Source organism: Silurus meridionalis, chromosome 17, assembly GCF_014805685.1.
Source record: "Silurus meridionalis isolate SWU-2019-XX chromosome 17, ASM1480568v1, whole genome shotgun sequence".
Taxonomy (NCBI): domain Eukaryota; kingdom Metazoa; phylum Chordata; class Actinopteri; order Siluriformes; family Siluridae; genus Silurus; species Silurus meridionalis.
In genome coordinates, this window is record NC_060900.1 from 18,015,096 (window position 1) to 18,035,045 (window position 19,950).

The 19,950-nt window shown below is 36.4% G+C and overlaps 1 protein-coding gene across 2 annotated transcripts in view; it reads left to right on the forward strand.

The window, feature by feature from the left end:
• faf1 (Fas (TNFRSF6) associated factor 1) overlaps positions 1-19,950 on the forward strand; it is a 68,237-nt gene that overhangs the window by 1,668 nt on the left and 46,619 nt on the right. For both annotated transcript variants that reach the window (XM_046871187.1, XM_046871188.1), the window contains exons 3-6: positions 7,041-7,087; positions 13,426-13,661; positions 18,950-19,041; positions 19,215-19,306. In XM_046871187.1, coding sequence (XP_046727143.1) covers positions 7,041-7,087; positions 13,426-13,661; positions 18,950-19,041; positions 19,215-19,306 — 467 coding nt within the window. The remainder of the gene's footprint in view (positions 1-7,040; positions 7,088-13,425; positions 13,662-18,949; positions 19,042-19,214; positions 19,307-19,950) is intronic.

The window sequence follows — 19,950 nt, forward strand, 5'->3', positions numbered from 1 at the left end:
GTAGTTAAGATCATTGGACCTGTTAATTCTTTGTACGATATTCTTTAGTCTTGCGTGATTGGATCACAAGCGGACAGTGCTAAATACAGCTGTGAACAGGTTGTAGTGCAGCTTGGGAGGTGGTGTGGGATGCATGTGGACACACTATATTTGTTGTGTCGTTCACTATGTGCATTATGCAACTGCACCAACGGCAAGAGATCTAGTGACCTGTTTTGCTAGCTTTGCAGTTTTCACGTGGAATTGTATTTCCGTTGCGCAGCCATGCTGCTGTTGCACGTAAAACATTGATCTTTGGAAGCAAAAGCTTAGGCATTTTGAATCAATTCTATTAATCAAATTTCAGTCATTTGCATTCGTATATAAGGCACACAATCGATTTCCTGAGATTGTCCATGTGTATGCAAAGCTATTGATATTCTAGTATGGTGTCACATTGTGATGGGCTTCAGCATGTATAGACATTGGAAGAGGAAGAATTTGCTATAGCTGGGGCCACAGCACGGTTAAAGGCTAACGTTGAAAACATTATACGTCTATATACGTATACACGTCCAATAGTATGTGGACACCTGACCATCACACCTGAATGCGATTCTTTCCCAAAGCTGTTGGAAGCACACAAGTGTATAGGATGTCTTTGTATGCTGTAGCACTGCAATTTCCCTTCACCGGAACTAAAAGCCCCAGGCATGTTCCAGCATGACAGTGTGTGTGAACACCATTAAGACAGGGATTTTCAGGTGTGGAAGAAATTCAGTGGTCTGCACAGAACCCTGGCTTCACCACCACTGAATACATTTGAGGTGAACTGCAATGCTGACAATGCTCAAGGTCTTTTTTTTCCTGACATCACTAATGCTCAGAAGATTAGAGGTTATTATAAAAGCAAAGAACAAATTAAATCTAGAATGGGATGTTTGATAGGCACGTATAGGGGGATGGGCAGGAGTCCACATAATTTTGGACTACAGAATTATTATTACGTGTGTTTAAAACACAAATACAGGAACACTGCTAATATATTTGATATTGAATAAAATATTTTTATTCAATATCAAGTTTTGCTACAGTTGCATTGATAAAGGACAGATTTTTTTGTGTATATCCTTTGAACTCTGAAATAAAAATCCTAATTCTCAATCTAACACACCTTTGCTTTTAATAGTTTAATGACTAAACTGAACGTTTTTGTTTCGCTCTTGCTAGTATTTTTTATGTTTTTATTTGGTTCAGCAGATTAAGCAGCTTAGTCAAAAAGTGATTCATGGATGGTTTATAGAGATGCACTTGAAACACAGTATAATGCCAGGTGTGAACGTTTGATTGTCTTCTCTGTTCACTTGGAACACCCATGAAGGATGTTTATACCAGGTCTGAGCAGGGCCACAGTGCAACAAAGCCTCAGTGTTCATTGGGCTGACATGACTATCTCATGGCTCTATTGTCTGTTTAGACCACAGAAAGTTCTAGCACAGTTTTTCACATCTGCTGGTTATGTGTTGACGTAGGCAAAATCACAACTTTGTGCTCAGAAACGAAATCAGTTTGCTTAGATTATTCCACCGTGACTGGTTTTGCAGTATTTTTATTTGTACAAGACCCTTAAAATTGGACACACACACACACACACAGACACAGACACACACACACACACTCAAACACTGTTCACAGGACCAACATTGAACCTATGAAGTCTTTCATATTAGTTGGTGACGTTGATCTTTGTCTTTTGCACCAATAATCAAGATTACAGCAGATTCCTGTTGGATTTACCGCATACATTTTATTTCTCAAATGACAGCAGTCTTATAACCTATAGCTGATATACTATATGGGCAAAGGTTTGTGGACACCTGACCATAAGAGTTGTATGTGCTTTTTGCACATTCCAATGTAATAATATCCTTCTCTCTCTTAGGAAGATGTTCCACTACATTTTGGAGTGTGGTTGTGGAGATTTGTGCTTATACAGCCTCAAGGGTGTTAGTTTTGATGTAGGGTGAGGGGGCCTGGGGTGCAGTCAGTGTATTAAGGTTGAGGTCAGAGCTCTATAGCAAGAGATCTTCAACTTCAGCCCATGTAAGTCAAATCTTCATGGAGTTCAATTTGTGCACAGATTTGGAACAGATTTTGGTCTCCTAGTTTAATTGAAGGGAAAAATGCTACTTAAATAACACTTTAATGTTTGTGGAAGAACCACATCTGTTGGTATAAATAAACAAGTCTACTCATATTACAGCAGTAGTGCTGCTTGAGTTTTTCACATGTGCATGATTGTACATCCATTAAAAATTTCTTTAATTGTGCCCCAAGCAAAAGTATCAAACATGCAACAGCTTTGAATTGTTGGGTTTTCTGTTGATTTGATTAGTCATTTGGGTTGGTCTAGGCCTGGGGAGTTCTAAATGAAAATGTGGTTATTATTTAATGCTTAACCCTTCATGGTTAGTTTGTGGCTTCATGCTACCAATTATGACTAAGACCATGTACTCTGAACAGTTGAGATACGTCTTTTTGATTTGATTTGATTTATTGAGAACAATAGGCAATTATTCATTTAAAAACTTTTTCATTTCATCAGTCATTTCATGAGTTTGTTAATAAGACCAGAGAATTGAAGTATGAAAAATATGAGAAAACTGTCCTGGTGTTCAGCTGTAGCATTACAACTAGTTTCTGCTGCAATTAGCTGCTTTTTTAAAATCTATTTTTAGCTTAGTTAGTAATTCATTCTTGTGATTGGACACGCTAGGATTTGCAACGTTCTGGTTCGTGCTTAGAAAACTGCAGTTGCTGAACCATTGCCATTTTTTTAAAAGGTTTATCAATGCTGCTGCATGCTTTGCTTCGTTCACAGAAAAGCTTTGCGAATTATTCATCTGGATACAATGGCTATACATTCACTGTTTATTGTGTTAGTCTTATGGTCTATGAAGTTCTTTTTTTTTGCTCAAGCAAACGGAAATACACTATATGAAAGGGGTGTAACGGTACACAGAATGGGGTTTGATGCACATGTATATCGAATGCAGAACATGATTAAAATATGAGGGACATTTTAAGTGGCCTACCGTAAGTTTGTTTACTCTCCGCCTTGCAAAGTTTTTTTTTTAAATGATTTTTATTATTAGTAATATTAAACTTCAAAAACATACACAACAATGCCAGGGACAAATTTCGCATATCGAGGGAGTAAATAAATGAAATATGGAAGGAATAAAGACATTTATAAAAGTATGCTGAAATAACAGTTATGTAGAACAAATCTTTAGGAAATTAAATATTTAAGTCTAAAACACCCACACTTATATACACATCTGTATCACCCAATCTAGGCGGTCTAATAAATACAAACTAATTAATAACATTTTTTAAATTTTATTCAATCAGTTTGATTTGTTGCAATTTCATCAATTACTCGATTTCAAATATTCACTATAATAAAAAAATGAATTGCATTAATTTATACTATTTTATATATATTTAGTTTTTTTTATCAAATATTATCAAATATTTTATATATTTCTTTTACCAAGCAGGCATTTTATTTAAAATTGTTTAAAAAAAAAAGTAAACTGTTGTTCACGAATTTTAACAATAATAAACCGTTAATAAAAAAATAAAAGACAATCAATTTTATGTTTTGCATTTCTTACCCCCAACCGTACCAAAATGTAACCGAACCGTGACTTAAAAACTGAGGTACGTACCGAACCGCCGGTTTTGTGTGCCATTACAACCCTACTATATAGACAAAGGTTTTTTGGACATCATATCTTACAATTTGTTCAAAGGTAAAAGTTCCCATTTGCTGTTAAAGTAACCTCTTTAGTAATGCTCATTAAAGACTAGATTTTGGAGTATGCTTGTGGAAATTTGTGCTACATTGAAAGCAGTCCAAACCCATATATTGATGTAGACTATATGGACAAACGTTTGTGGACACCTGACCATAAGATTGTTATGCGCTTTTTGAACAGATTATTCCACATTTAGTCCATAATTGCTGTTATTATAACCTCCACTCCTCTGGGAAGATGTTTCACTTGATTTTGGATTGTTGTTGAGGAGATTTGGCAAAGTCCGGTACTGTTGTAGGGTGAGTAGGCCTGGGGTACAATCAGCATTCCCATTTATTTAGCAGACCACACAAGATTTTCTGCTCCAATCCACATAAAGCATATCCTAATGAAGCTTGCTTTGTGCACAGGGCCATTGTCATGCTAGAACAGATTTGGGTCTCTTAGTTTAAGTGCAGAAAAAAAATATACTGCTGCAGTATCTAAAGGCATCCTATACAATTGTGTTTTCTTTACCTATGTGGTTTGGCTGGAAAAATCAAGCGTCCCAATACTTTTGACTATATTGTGTTTATAATTTACTGTCATGGCCATTGTTGACATAAATCAAAATGATTATCTTGATTATACCATATCTGCAAATCAGCTTGTGATTGTGAAGTTATCTACACAATGCTTTTATACATCATCTATTTGGTTTATCAGAAATGTCACTGATAACAGATGCAGTGTGCTGTTATTCCTCCTCTGGTACCAAGTGACTCAGCAACATGCGCCCGAGGTAAAACACTGCTGCTACTCCTGCTTCCTGTTCCATCTAACCTATATTTATGTGCAACGTTAGAAAAGATCTAAAGAGTCAAGTTTAAGGAGAGACAAAACAAAAAAATGGTAGGTTTCCCCCCCAACAAAATCGCCGTTCTCATATGCTTGGGTGGCGTTTCAATATATTTAGCAACACACCGCCAGTATATTTGGCAGCTGTTCAAACATCCATCGCTGTGCCCTTGCAGTGTTTAGTTGTTACCTGTAAATGTGATGACTTCCTGTGTGTGTGTGTGTGGACCTGGAAGCTGGATGAAAGATAGAAAAGAGCTCCTGTATACAGGAGTAGAGCAAGTAGTGCAAATTTCAGCCAGGAAAACACACAATTGCATGCTGTAGCTAAGCAAAGATTGTATAGAAATTTATTATGGTGTTTAAAATGACTGAAGTTTGAGGATGTATTTCATGTTTATGTATTAGTTCAAAGGTTGTATGTGCTGTGTCCAAAAATACTTATTTAAAAAAAAAAAACAATAGCTGTTGATTTACACATACATTTATTAGAATATTGCCATCATTGTTGCGTTTCTATTACAAATTTAAATGATCCTAATTATTGCCTTACTGCTCTGTTGGCTGTACTCACTCTAGTAGATCAACAACTGACTGAAAATAATATTTCTGGGCTGTATCAATACAACAGGGCAGTTTTTACCTCAATTTATTTCCTACTCATCAATTTATAGAAGTTACAGATTCACATATACTTGAAAAAGTTATTTTGTCCATATAATCAAATGGCTTATCTTTTTGTGACGCACCTGATTACATTTTATGGTGCTAATGAGTCTAAGTCTAGTCGGTGAATAATCCTTTATTGATTGGTTTCCTGTAGGGGACAAGTAAACACCTACCAGATACATTTTATATTTTTAATTTGATAAGCAGTGGTAGATTAAGTACACTAGGTAAAATATTACTTACTATTTTAATTTGAGTTCAAATACAAAAGTATTTGCCTTTAAATGCACTTAAGTGTCCAAAGTACTGTGATTTATTAAGGCTGTAATGTTCCTATTATCATTTTTGTCACAAGACTCTTAAAAAAAAAAAAAAAAAAAAAAAAAGGTCCTTATGTACAGTAAGTCCACCACTGTTTATTTGTCATCAATCTGTATAAGTAGGTTAATGAGTAAACTTCTATTATTGAATGTGAAAAAGTCCTATAGCCAGTGATCTTTTTTCCTATGAAACTTGTTTAGAAGTAAGAACAAATATTGGATTAAAGACCTTTTCTATGATCTAAAATAAATTACATTATTTGATTACAGAGAATTTAGTTCTCATTGGATTCGAATTTCCTCTGCTCTACATTTGACCAACCGTTCACATGCGCCCCCTTTGTCACACACACACACACACACACACACACACACACACACACGCACGCACGCAAACACACTAGCAGAAGTCCATTGCATTCCGGCTCAGATAGGGAAGGAAATGTGCAGCCCACGTCTCTGCATTCTGCACATACATAATCTGCGGGCTTGGTAGAATATCAGATTTTTTTTTTTTCCTGTTTTTGTAATTCAGTCACTTCTACTGAATGTACTGTGTATAAGCTCCTCCTATGTTTGTGACTATATACACAAATACATCGCAAGTTATTGTGTAACTGAATTGATAAACACCTGTTTAATATTTTTCAACTTATAATGGAATAAATACTTGAATAGGGAGTTGTTAAGGTGCTGGGTTACTGATCGTAAGGTCGGGGGTTTAAGACCCGGTATCACCAAGCTGCCACTTTTGGGCCCTTGAGCAAGGCCCTTAACAGTCTGTGCTTCAGGGGTGCCGTATCATGGCCGACCCTGCGCTCTGACCCCAGCTTCTGAGCAAGCTCGGATATGCGAAGACAAATTTCACTGTGCTGTAATGTATATGTGACAAATAAAGGCTATTCTATATTCTATAAATGTACCAATAATAAATTATTTTTAGTATTTTGTTCTGTCCTGATGTTTAACGGTTAAAGCCTGTCCTACATGAACAATTTTTTAACCCTGAGAGAAAACTGTGACTTTGCAGAACCTAAAGGATTAGTCAGAATACTTAGAGAATACAGGAAGTATCACTGTTATTTGTGTTTTTTGTTTAATGCATAACAAAAAACATTTTTCACAAGTCAACAGCAAAGTGGTTTTTTATTATTATTCAATTAACTCAAATAGCTGACTTTCTTTGTACGTTAGAAGAGCCGAGCAACCTTTATATAGTCACACACACGGTTTATTCAGTTTAATGAGAGTATGTTCTTTCCTTTTTTTTTTTTTTTTATATATTTTATTAGAAATGTTCTAACAACAAAAATTTCACATTAAAGTCTGGTTATAAATAGTGACATTTTTATTTTGTATGATTGTCTGTAAATCTGCTTTAATTGTTGTCAATCTTTTTTTCCCCTTACAGGCAGCCATTAACGGTGTGATACCTCAAGAAAATGGCATCTTGCAAAGGTACCTGTTACAAACATCATTTTCCGAATTTAATCCTAAAGAAAGTTTTGTTGATATTCTTTATTACATGATTTTATTAGATTACACAGCTAGAGTAAAAAGAGTGTAGAGCCTGTTTATGAAGGCAGTGCATGAGCATCTACAATGCATTCAGGAAGTATTTAGACCCCCTTCACTTTTTTAAAATTATTTTATGTTGCAGCCTGATATTACAATCGTTTTATTTTATATTTTTTTCTAATTAATCTACAATCAGTACCCTATAATGACAAAGTGAAAACAGAATTCTAGAAATGTCTATTAATTTGTTAAAATAAAAAATAAAAACTGAAAAATCACATGTACATAAGTATCCAGACCCTTTACTCAGTACTTTGTTGAAACACCTTTAGTAGCTGTTACAGCCTCGAGTTTTTTTTAATGTTTGCGTATGACACAACATGCTTTGCACACCTGGATTGCCATTATTCATGGCAAATCCTCTCAGGCTGGGTCAGTTTGGATGGGGATTGTCGGTAAACACTTTTATAACGAGGCCAAACAGTTCAGTCTTGGTTTCCTCAGACCAGAGAATCTTGTTCCTCACAGTTCGAGAGTCCTTCAGGTGCTTTTTTTTTTTTGCAAACTCCATCTGGGCTTCCATGGTCTAACTTCTCTGCCATGAAGCCCAGATCAATGTGATCTGTATTATCAGATCAGAGTGACCAATGGGTTCAAATCAAAATAAATAAATAAATATATATATATATATATATATATATATATATATATATATATATATATATATATATATTTGAATAAGAAAAAAGTGAAGGGGGTCTGAATACTTTCTGAACCCACTGTACATGCAAGAAATGGCACATTTCATTTAATGTAACCAGATGGAGTGACTCACCATGAAAATAAATGGTTACTATTTGAATGCATGAGAAATGAAATTGTCCTTTTCTTAATAATGGCAGCCGGAATTTTTTTTTCTTGTTTACTTTTAATAATGTCCAGCTGTGGGCGTTGAATGAAAGTTAAGCAGCCGTCTCATGGTGTTCTCTATAATCAGCGCACACACCGTACGTTTCTCTAGTGACTGGAGTAGACGCTCTGTGCTGTTATCTGTAACGATGATCTGAAGCAGGAGTGCCGTTAGTACTCCACATTAGTTTCTTTGTTAAGTCTCAAAAACGTTTGAATCACATGTAGGAGTACAAGCACAGCAGATATTTGAAGTAAGTGAATAAACACCTAAGCGATAGGGAAGAGAAAATATGTTAGCCTTGATCCACTTTCTCTTACAGAGTTCTCATCTTCAACATTTCAGCACTAAAATAAAGGGAAATCTCAATGGCAGCTTTGCTGTGGGCACTTATGTGATGGTTAGTTGATAATCTTGGTAATGGTGGGGAACGAAAAACAATGTGGCCAGCCTTTTATCAGACTTTGACCTGATGTAGTCAGCTAAGGGCTTTAATGGAGCAGTCACACACTATACTGCGCTGCTATTCCTTGAATATGTCATCTATAAACGCATAGAACTCATGGTTGCATTTAAATATTAGCTCCCTCCTGCTTCCTTCTTTGAATAATGACTGCTGGGGGGTTAAACCACAAGTTGAGGCCTTTGACAATGGAGATGTTAAACTTGGCTCTGTCAGTTACTCGACAAGATGATTGCAATTTCTTCCTTTGCCTCTGAAAGGTTACACGAGCACCCAGATTCGCACAGTCATAAACAATTGAACTGCTGACACCAAGCAATGCGACAAACTCGTTCTTAGACGTTCTGACAGTTTGTTTTGCATTTCTTATGAGGCTAAATGAGTATTCCCATACAGTTTTGTTTTAGAAGAGAAATGGACAACAGCAGTAACAAACGGGAATTGAAACTATTGCTGACAAAAGCAGCCTGTGTGAAGGCCTTGTGTCCTCAGCCCGTGTCTCTCTCCAACGGCTAGCGCTCATGAATGCAGCTGAGACTTAAGAACAGATATATTCAAGCAGTACAAACTCTGTCTGACAGTTTAATTTGTGTGTCGTGTGTGTGTGTGTGTGTGTGTGTGTGTGTGTGTGTGTGTGTGTGTGTGTGTGTGTGTGAGTGAGTGAGTGAGTGAAAGAGGGAGAGAGAAAGAAAGAGAGAGAGAGAGAGAGGGAGGCTGTGCAAAGGCTCTGGGCACTGGGACATGTTTTTTCTTTAAGGCCCATAATTATGAATGGAGTCTGGCAGCACGACGTCCAGCCATCTCTTTTAGTTGGAGGCTGGCACAGTGCTGCAGGCTGGAGGGTGGCATGGCTCGCTGATGTGACCCCATTGAGGCGCACGTTGCCAGCTGGCTCCAGACTCCGAGCTTTGAGGCCTAGGCGTCCACTGCCAACTTTTGCCTGGGTGGAGGCTGCCATCTAGGTGCAAACAATGGAACAACAGTTTCTGATTTTTATTTTTTATTTTTTATTTTTTATTTTTTTTTTTTATAAACCTATTCAACGGCTATTCGTCCATTTAAAGAGGTGACCTCTTTGGTCCCAGGACGATCCCGGTTAGCTAACGCGCACATTTCAAACTTAGGTGGGAGCCGGCTTATACACAATGATATTGTAACAGTTTATTTATTCTTTCGATTAAAAATGTCAAAAACTACTACCAAGTTGTTCATGCTCTCTCAGACCAGGAACTAGCTTGCTGTCGGAAATGTAAGTGTTTAAATTTCATCAAAGCAAAACACAACGTGATGCTCGGACTTCAGCAGTGGAGAGACAGAAGGCTGATTGGCAACTCGAGGATATGATCTAAAACACATTATGAATTAGAATTTCTTATTTGTTCGTGACCACACACACTGCTCAGGTGGAGCATCCAAACCCTCTCACACAAGCACTGTTCCACCGCAACAAGGATCATATGAAATAATTATGTATGTAATCAATTATGATGGAATACAATTAATTTAGTGTACGCTAGATTAAATGAGTTATATGCTAGATTCACCGTTCTTACCTTTGTCTGGCTGATCGGTTTATCACCACTTCAGTTCGGACACCGACAAGGAGCTCGGGAGATCACCACACTCGGTTTATTGAACATCGGGAGCTGAAACTCCTACGTTAGACCCTCTCACAACTCCCACACACATTCTTCTTTCTCACGATTCCAAATTCTTGCGCTATTACTTTTTCAGAACTTATTTAAAGTTGTAGCACATCAACCTTAAATTTCACTCCATACAGTTGAATAGAATTCAGTTAGTAATGTGATTTGTATTATTCGCGTGGACATACAGACTCACCGGGACTTGCAAGTGCAATGCGCACTAATAACCTCCACAGTTGCCATAGCAACAAACCAACAGAAAACGTTTTTTTAACAGGATGCTCCAACACTCACCAAACAAACACAAGATAAACATCATCCCCTTGTATGACTGAATTTCTTTAACTTTTCTGCACTTTTTCAGGAGGTAATTGTAGACAGTCAGACTACGATCATTCTTTAGCGGATAATAATACACGCCTGCACACGGTACTTCAGGTAAACGTTTAATGTTCTGAGTGAAAAGTTATCGCATCAATGTACGGTAAAAGGTATCATCTATTTTTTTAGATTTTATAAATATCTGTTCTGTTTTTCATAAAATTAAAAAGTATGCGTTAGTCATTTTGTTGTGACAGCTCCGCGCTTTAAAAATAGCGCCTATGCTTTAGGACCAGACATGCGCAGTATCATCTTACTTGAAATGGTCTATGGGGTGAAAAGTTTGTATAATTGTAATCTTTTTAAGCCTAGAGTGGGCAGTTGAGTAGAGGGCATTTAAAGATTGTTTACACACCACAAATCTGTTTATTGATAGAAGAAAACGCACTTTTAGATTTAGTTTTTGTATTGAATGACGCGCCTGAATGATTGACTTTGCTTGATGTAAATGAGGTTCTAACTAAGAACTAGCTGAAGTTTTTTTTATGATCCTGAAAATGGGATTACTGCAGTCATGTGTGTGGTTTGCTCTCATTTTGCTACTAAGGTAAGAATGAGGTATGCATTTCATTCAAACATTTACGGTTAATTATTTATAGCTAATTATATATGCATTATATGTCCAAACTGACAAAAAGGAAAAATTTTAGAAGAATGAATGACGTACGTTTCTGCTCTGAGATGGCTGTCACATACTAGATAATCGAGCCTTTATCTCTGATTCAATTCCATCGTATTTTGAAATAATGGTGTTGTCTGTTTTGTTGCGTTCTAGTTCTGCTTTTCTCAGTTTCCGAATCGAAGTCATGAGTATCAATAGTCAGCGACCAGATCCTTATCTCATTTTTACCTTTTTTTTTTTCTTTAAAATAAATAAATATGATTTCTGTGCACTACAGACTTTTACCCACATTGTAGCCTGAACACCTTGACACTTGAGCATGTATGTGCTAAGTGTTCGTGTGCAAGTGTGATATTTAACTAAAGCACAGGGTGCTCGATGTAGGGCTCGGCAAGGTGTTGGAAACATTCTTTTGAGAATGTGGTTCATGTTGACATGACTATATCACATCACCGCTGCAGATTTGTCACACCGGCAGCCTAAACCATGCACGTGGCTGGTTGCAGCCAAGGATTCATTTTGTTGCTGCTAGATTCTGACCTTAATATTTACGTTACAGCAGAAATGGAGATTCATCAGACCCGGTGATGTTTTTCCAGTCTTAAGCTTCCAGTTTTAGTGAGCATGCACCCACTGTAGTTTCAGTTTTCAGTTCTGAGCAGAAATGAACGGAAACTGATGTGGCCTTCTGCTCTTGTTGCCCATCCACCTCCAGGTTGTTTATTGTCAGATGCTTTTCTACTCACCATGGTTATCGAGTGGTTTTTTTTTTTAGCATAGCCTTTCAGCCCAAACCAGTCTGGCTGTTCCCCATTGCTCACAGAAATGCTGCTGGATGTTTTTTGTATTTTACACCACTCTTTGTGGACTATAGAGGATTCTGCATTACAACTAACAATCTATTAAATTAAGTTTGTGTGGGGAAAATGCCTTTAATGGAACTTCTGTACAGTAATACAGTCATTTTGTTGGGAAAAATTCAGGCTAATATGAAGCTTTGCGTGAGCTGCAAATGATACGGTGTGGCAATTGCTACAGCATAATAAATCTTGCCCTCTGATCAAATTATTACTTATAGATCAAATTGTAATATAATTTGAGCCATGGAATGTGTTATCAGTTTAGTTTAGAAGCATTTATTATACACTGCTTTGAGCGTGTAAATGCTGATGCTTTTTTTTTGCTGTGCGCTTGAAAATGTCTGGGGGAAATTAAATAGTGCATCAGATTTCCGTTTTAATACGACTGTTCTATAGATAATAAATTCGGAGCATTTTGTCAGCACCAGGAGTTGAGTCAGGAAATTATGTTAAATATTAAGATATGGACAGTTACACGTTAGACTCAGTTATTCGGTTATTATGGCACGTGTTATTGTGTTGGCGAGAAAAAAATGTAATGACCGTTATTATTTTAACGGAAAAGACTGTTGTTGTGGGTTTATTATTTTTGTGCTCTGGCTGCCCCAGGACCCTAACGTTTTTAACCTTTGGTATTATAATAAGGTGGAATAAATCCATTCTTTGTGCGCAGCTCCTGGCACCCTGCTCCTTTTCTCAGTGCGATATGTGCTGACCCTAGAAGAGAAGAGTAGAGCTTTTGTCCTGCCCGCTGCCACAGAAAAGACATTATTTACTGCTACAGGGGGATGGGGGCATGGGGGAATTCTACCATCAGCCACCGAGAGAGCAAGAGAGAGGCAGAAAAAGCTGTTTTGTGTCTCCAGACACAAGCAGTATGAATAGAAAGGAGTTTTAAAAAAAAAAGAGGAGAGAGAGGTTTCCTCTATGCTAAACAATTGAGCTTCTGTTGAGCCCAACACATATTATCTCTGCAGTAAAGGTTGTTTACATTGACTTTGGATACTGTTTGGATAGTTGCGCTGCTGCCATTGTGAAGTTGGGATCAGAGGCAGAGTGGTTTTCTGCTGTCCTGTACTGTTTGAATACCACCTCGCTTGTTTCTGGTTGTCCGTTAGTGATGTTTCTGCCAGCGCAAACACCACAACAAATCTCTCTTGCTGTATGTAATAGATTTAGAGAAATATTTCTATTAGAAAATCTGATGTCTATCATTTTCTTTTCATACACTGTATTAAATGTTTTTTTTTTCTTGCTGCTTAACTGACTCATAAAAAAATTACATGAATGAGCTATTATTAAAAAAAATGGATAATGAGTGTGTTAGATATTAATAGGCTATATTTTTAGGTCTCTGTTTATGGACACTGTTCTGTATGAATTGTGTCTTCTGCAGCAATTTCAGCAGTGAGGGCTCTCAGACAAGCCCGATAGGAGCTGACGGCCAGTCAGCAGCAACGGAACCTTCAGCCATGTCGTCCCCATCCTCACCGCCGTCATCTTCTTCCTCTGCTTTCTGCCCTGTTCTTCCCTCCCGGCAAATTGTAGAGCGACAGCCACGCATGATCAACTTCCGCGTAGAGTACCGCACACGCTCTGTAGATGTGGTATTAGAGGATACTTCCACAGTGGGTGAGTATGGAAATATGCGCACACGCACACAGTAATATTATATATGTGTGTGTGTCTATCTATCTATCTATCTATCTATCTATCTATCTATCTATCTATCTATCTATCTATCTATCTATCTATCTATCTATCTATATATATATATATATATATATATATATATATATATATATATATATATATATATATATATATATATATATATACACACACATACACACACACACACACAGTCCTGAACAAATCTTAAGACCGGGGAAACATTCCAAGTATTCACATTTCGTGCTGGTGCATCGTAAGAAATTTCCCTACTGTGGGACGAATAAAGGTATATCTTATCTTAACCAGGTTGTAAGAACTGCTTCAAAATGTCAAAAGAAAAAAAAGGGGCAAGAGACTGAGAAAAAAAGATGAGATTTGAAAGAAGATGACTGACATTTGCACTTGAAAACTGCATTTAAAATCAAACACGCTGTTAATATGCTGATCAAAAGTTTAAGACCACAGCCCAAAAATACCCAAAACAGACCTAAAAGTGTCAAAAAAGAACTCAGTAGTAAGTTGTTCATAACTTTAAACACTCATTTCGGCATGCTTGATGCAGCTGTTTCCAGGAGGCTGGTGGGAACGTTGCTCCATGTTGTGAAGATGGCTTCACGAAGGGCATCCACAGTCTGGAAATGACGTCTGTTTTTGTAAACTACCCTTGCCATCCATCCCCAAACATTCTTAAGGGGATTTAGATTAGAGGAACATGCAAGATGGTCCATAAGTGCAATGTTTTTGTCCTGGAAAAAGTTTTTTTGTCAAGCTTGTCAACAGTTGTCCTGTTGAAAGGCAGAGTCATTACCACACAGACGAGTGCCCTCAGTCAAGGGGGATTCCTGAGAAAAAGCACCTCATGACGGAGCCTCCTCCACTGTGCCGTGTAGAAAACAGTGCGATCTCCTCATCATGCCAGTATCGTTGGAAGACATCAGGACCACCCCAGGTTACATTTTTTTCTCATCCTAGAATGAAACTTTCTTCCATCTTTCAATGTCCCATGTTTGGTGTTCCCTTGCAAATTCCAAATGGGCAAGTTTGTGGTGTGGGTGGAGACGTGGCTTTCAAAGACTTTTTGGTCCTTAAACCCTTCGCTCTCAGATACCGTCTTATGGTTATTGGGCTGTGGTCAGTATCAGTGAGGGTCTTAATTTAGGTCCAGGATCTGCCTGTGTCTTCACGGAGAGCCCGTCCGATCTTCAACCTCGGCAGCAATGGCCCATTGCAGCTCAACAATCCTGTCACGGTCCAAAACAAAAAGCTTTTTTGCTTTTACTATCAGGAGATCATGACAGTGTGACTGTCTGAAGGACACTGATATTAAAGCCATATTTTGCACAGATTTTAACCTTTAAATACTATGGTTTTAAACTTTTGATCAGCCTGTTTGAGTTTAAATGCAGTTTTTAAAAAAAAATTCGTACTCACTTTTTTTTGTCTCTTGCTCTTGTTTCTTCGTTTGACATTTTGAAGCAGTTCTTACAACCTGGTTATAATCCACCAGCTTCAAATGCAAATACTTGGAATGCTTCCCCAGTATTAAGATTTTGTTCAGGAGTGTATATATACACACACACACACACACACACACACACACACACACACACACACACACACACACGCACACATAGTCATCAAAAAGCAATAATATTGACGTGAGGGTAAATTAATGTATATTAGAATACCAGAGCTAAATCTGAAATGTGATTGGATGCTGATGGCCTCTTAAGTAACTAAATATTTACCACAAATCCACTCTGAAGTTCTGTAGTCTGCTGGAATGTAGGGGAAACTTTTTTTTCCATGAATTTCAGTGGAGCAAATAAGCAAAAAAGCTGATGTTCACACCATCATGGTTTCTCATGAGAAGTTTGTTGAGGGTTCTTTCATTCTTTGGTTCTTCAAGGATAGTACATCCAAAGTACTCCCTTCAGCTTCTTTTTGTCTCTGTGTGGAGTTCTGTGTGTTTGTCAGGGCCTCTGGGTTGTTTCTCCCTCAAGGAAACACGCTCTGTAACAGAACCTAAAGGCCTGGTGTTGGACTTGAAATTCTACCTGCAGCTTCGATTTCAAACCCGATTCGATTATTTATTACAAAATACTTTCGAATAGATTTTTAAGTATGTGTTGTATATTATACTTTTCTAAAATTTGTTGAATTGTTATTTAAAAAATAAATTATTTATTTCTTATTTCTTAGCTTCTCGATAATATAAAAGCCCCGTGTTTGTTTTTGTTGCCCACGCACCCTGTAATACTTTCATATTCCTATCAAGGGCTTCCTGCACTTACAATGAATTTTACTTCTCAGAAATCACACAAATACAATGTGGTTTTTCTGAGTAGTCTCAGCTCTAGGGTCCTGATGATCCTAGAATACGAATCTGCCTTACAAACATTTATTTCAGTAACGGACTCTTCTGCCCTTTATATTATCGATTACTGTTAACTGAATAATGTTGATGCTCGTCATGTTGCTGGTTATTAAATACAAAGAGGCTGGTGAGGGGTCTTTTAATGTAATATGTTTCACGGACACTCCGCAACATGACATGAAGAAGCTACTAGACACTGACACACTGACGTATTAATATAGGTCATTATACACTTTATATGATTTATATTATATCATTTATTTCAGGGTGGTATAACTTCAGAGCAGTTAATGTTGTGAAGCATGTAGGTACTTTATAGATTATATTAATCAGTGAGAGTAGTAGTAGTAGTAACAGATCAGTGGTATTAGTAGTACTAGATAGTGATTCTAGATGCAGATTGGTTGACTTTATTACATTGGCTTCTATTTAACCTACTTTTAACCGATGTGGGATTTTGGTGTTCTCAGGCAGCAAGAGATTATTATATCACAGTCTTAAGTTAGGATTCTCTTTTTATATCGTGAACCTGGTGGTGAACAAACATTTTCTCCATCCAGTGTTTACTGATCGATAGTCCACTTTACCCCGGCAAATCCAGCAAAAAAGTTTACTTGCGTCACAAATCTAGAAGTCCTGAAAGAACAGTAATATAATGCACAGTGAATATGTCTATTGCATCTTATACGGCAAGAAGGCCATAGTGGCACGTATTGTAAAAATTCTTAGAGGTGTATTTTTTTGCGTGTTTATTTCCATGAAATCGGAGCTGCTCAGTCATTCTGCTACTGATGTTGGTCAGACAGTTTTCATTTCAAGTAAATGTGTTGATAGATCGTTGTAAAATCTTTGTCTTCGTTTGACACGCGGTGCATTTTTAATAAATGTTAAAGGGCAAATTTACCCTGAAACCATGTAAAATAATTTTAATATTGAAATATTTGCTATGTGCTTAGCAATTCAGCCTCTATGTTGTTTGTTTGTTTTTTTTGCTAGTGCATTTAGTGCCTTTAATAGGGAAAAAATTCATCTGGCTACATTTCAGACATATGGGATAATGGTTTGAGACTTAGAGAGTTAGAAGTCTGTGAAATAATAACCATGATGGTTTGAAGAAGTGAGACCAAAGGATTAAAGCAACCGTTGCGTTACTCTCTTTAGGGGGATAGGAAGCAAGAGATAAGGCTGTATTTGATATAGCATGTAAAAATTTGTCGGTCAGAATAAGATTATTTTTATCCTCGGTGCATTCGACATAGGAAGAGGGAAAAAAATGGACACTTCCGTGTTTCATTAGTTGTTAGTTGCGACTAGTGATCTATATTTTTCTCCAAAATATGCAAACTTGGAATGCTTCTAATCTTAAAGCAATATATGTATATGTATATGTGTGTGTGTGTGTGTGTGTGTGTGTGTGTGTGTGTGTGTGTGTGTGTGTGTGTGTATATGTATGTGTGTGTGTATATATATGTATATATGTATATGTGTATATGTGTGTGTGTGTATGTATATGTGTATGTATATGTGTGTGTGTGTGTGTGTGTGTGTATATATATATATATATATATATATATATATATATATATATATATATATATATATATATATATATATATATATATATACATACATACATACATATACACACACACTATTATATTGGAGATGTATTACTCCAACCTATGTACATCATATCTTAATGGAGATATCTTATCTAGGTTTGGTTCTCCTAGTTCAATTAAATGGAAAAATTTAATTCTACCTCATTCCACATTCTATAGTGTGCCTCCAACGTCATGGCTGGAAAAGTCGGGTGTCCCAATAACTGTCTCCATATAGTGTATTTCTTTCTCTTTTAGCTAACAGCTTAGGTGCTTTTTGGCACTTAATGACAGACTCTGTTATTGTTGGCCGGATTTTCGAAAAATATTTTGCCGCTTTTTTTTTTTTTTGCTTACTTCTAAGGAAAGAATTAAATAATAGGATGTGGCTGATAAAAATCTAACAAGTTGATAGACCTGCGGGTAAGATTTAATTTAAAAGCCAAGGAGAAAAAGGTTCTTTTAGGTGCCGTGGTGCTGTTTTCTTTTTTATTTCCTAACCGGCAGCCAACACTTAACAAACTATATAGTGATTTTGATGTGGCAAGGAATTATGTCTGTATGGCGATTGATCTGAGGGAAATGGTTGCATTTACTGGAAGCATGACTCATGTACAGGCAAGAAGTGCTCTTTTGTTCACTTTTGTCCATCCATGTTGACTCCATAAAAACCTGGAATGAAATCCTAGATAAGAAGACTACCTCCAGAAAACCTTCAGTATATAATCTTTAAGTAAACGCACAACATATGTGTATATATATATATATATATATATATATATATATATATATATATATATATATATATATATATATATATATATATATATATATATATATATATGTATATATATATATATACTGATTGATCCTACTCTTCACTCATTACAGCATGGATTTTCCTTGTTTATTCTTAGTGAGTTTATATATATATATATATATATATATATATATATAGAATAGAATAATAGAATATATAATAACTAATAATTAAAATGGAATATTTCTACACATAAGCTGAAGAAGAAACTGATTATATTGTACATTATAACTAGTATGTATGGGTAGTTATACAATTATTTTTTATATCTACAACTGAGTAGTTTCTGAGTATTTTTTTTTTATTTTCACACCTTATATTAAATGGTGTTACATTAATAAAAAAAAAAATTTTGGTTGCTTCTGCCCTCTTCTGGTTGCGCTGTGTAATTCATCATGAATTTAAATAACTTGACATGTATTTCTTCTTTTTTCTTTTTTTTTTCCAGGAGAAATCAAAACCTTTTTGGAGACAGAGCTTCAGGTTCCTGTGTCTAAAATGCAGTTGAAAGGTTGGAAGAGTGCAGATGTGTCAGACAGTGTGAGTTTCTTCAAAATAAAGTTGTGTTCAGAATCGGACAACTTTAAGACCATTTATTTAGCTGAGCTTAAGCTTTATTTGAATACTGATTGATCCTACTCTTCACTCATTACAGCATGGATTTTCCTTGTTTATTCTTAGTGAGTTTGGGTCTTTTTTTTTTGTTCTTTTAGACGGTACTGAGGACTTTACACCTGCCCAAGAACAACAGCCTCTATGTATTGACCCCAGACATCGCTCCCTCTGCCAGCAGCAGCCAGAGCGGGTATGTATGTGTGGGTGACTGGCTTTTTATTACAGATGAGTCACAGACACAAATGAAAGAGTGGGAATTTTTAGACACCGTTAGGGCTTCAAACCACAGCTCTCCCGCTGTCTAAGGGAGTTTTGTGCGATTATGGAACTTTGTTATGTAAAGTAATATAAATGTAGCAGGAGTGTAACACTGAAAATATACACTCAGTTATCTGCCTAAAACATATCATGTAATAACTTGACTTGGACAATAAATCATTGATGTGAACAAATACTGTACTTTTTAAGAATAATATAAGTAATCAACTCCAGTTTTAGCAAATGGGAGTATTTTCATTAAATAATGGCATTGATTATATAATACATTGGACAAAAACAAAACAATTGTGAATGACTGTTGAATGGGCATGTATTTATATTGAAACATATTGCGACGACAACAACAAAAAAACCTGCTTTTCCAAAGGTCAATACTAAATCATGTACTGTACATGCATGATTATTTGTTATCGTACTTTTAATGGGACAGAAATAAAAAAAATCTGCATAAAATTAAGTAATCAATCAAAATGTATGTTAAAATCTACAGCCAGCTTTTCTAGCTCAGGATATTTCTTGTTTGCAGTTCTTTTTTTTTTTGCACCATAGACTTTG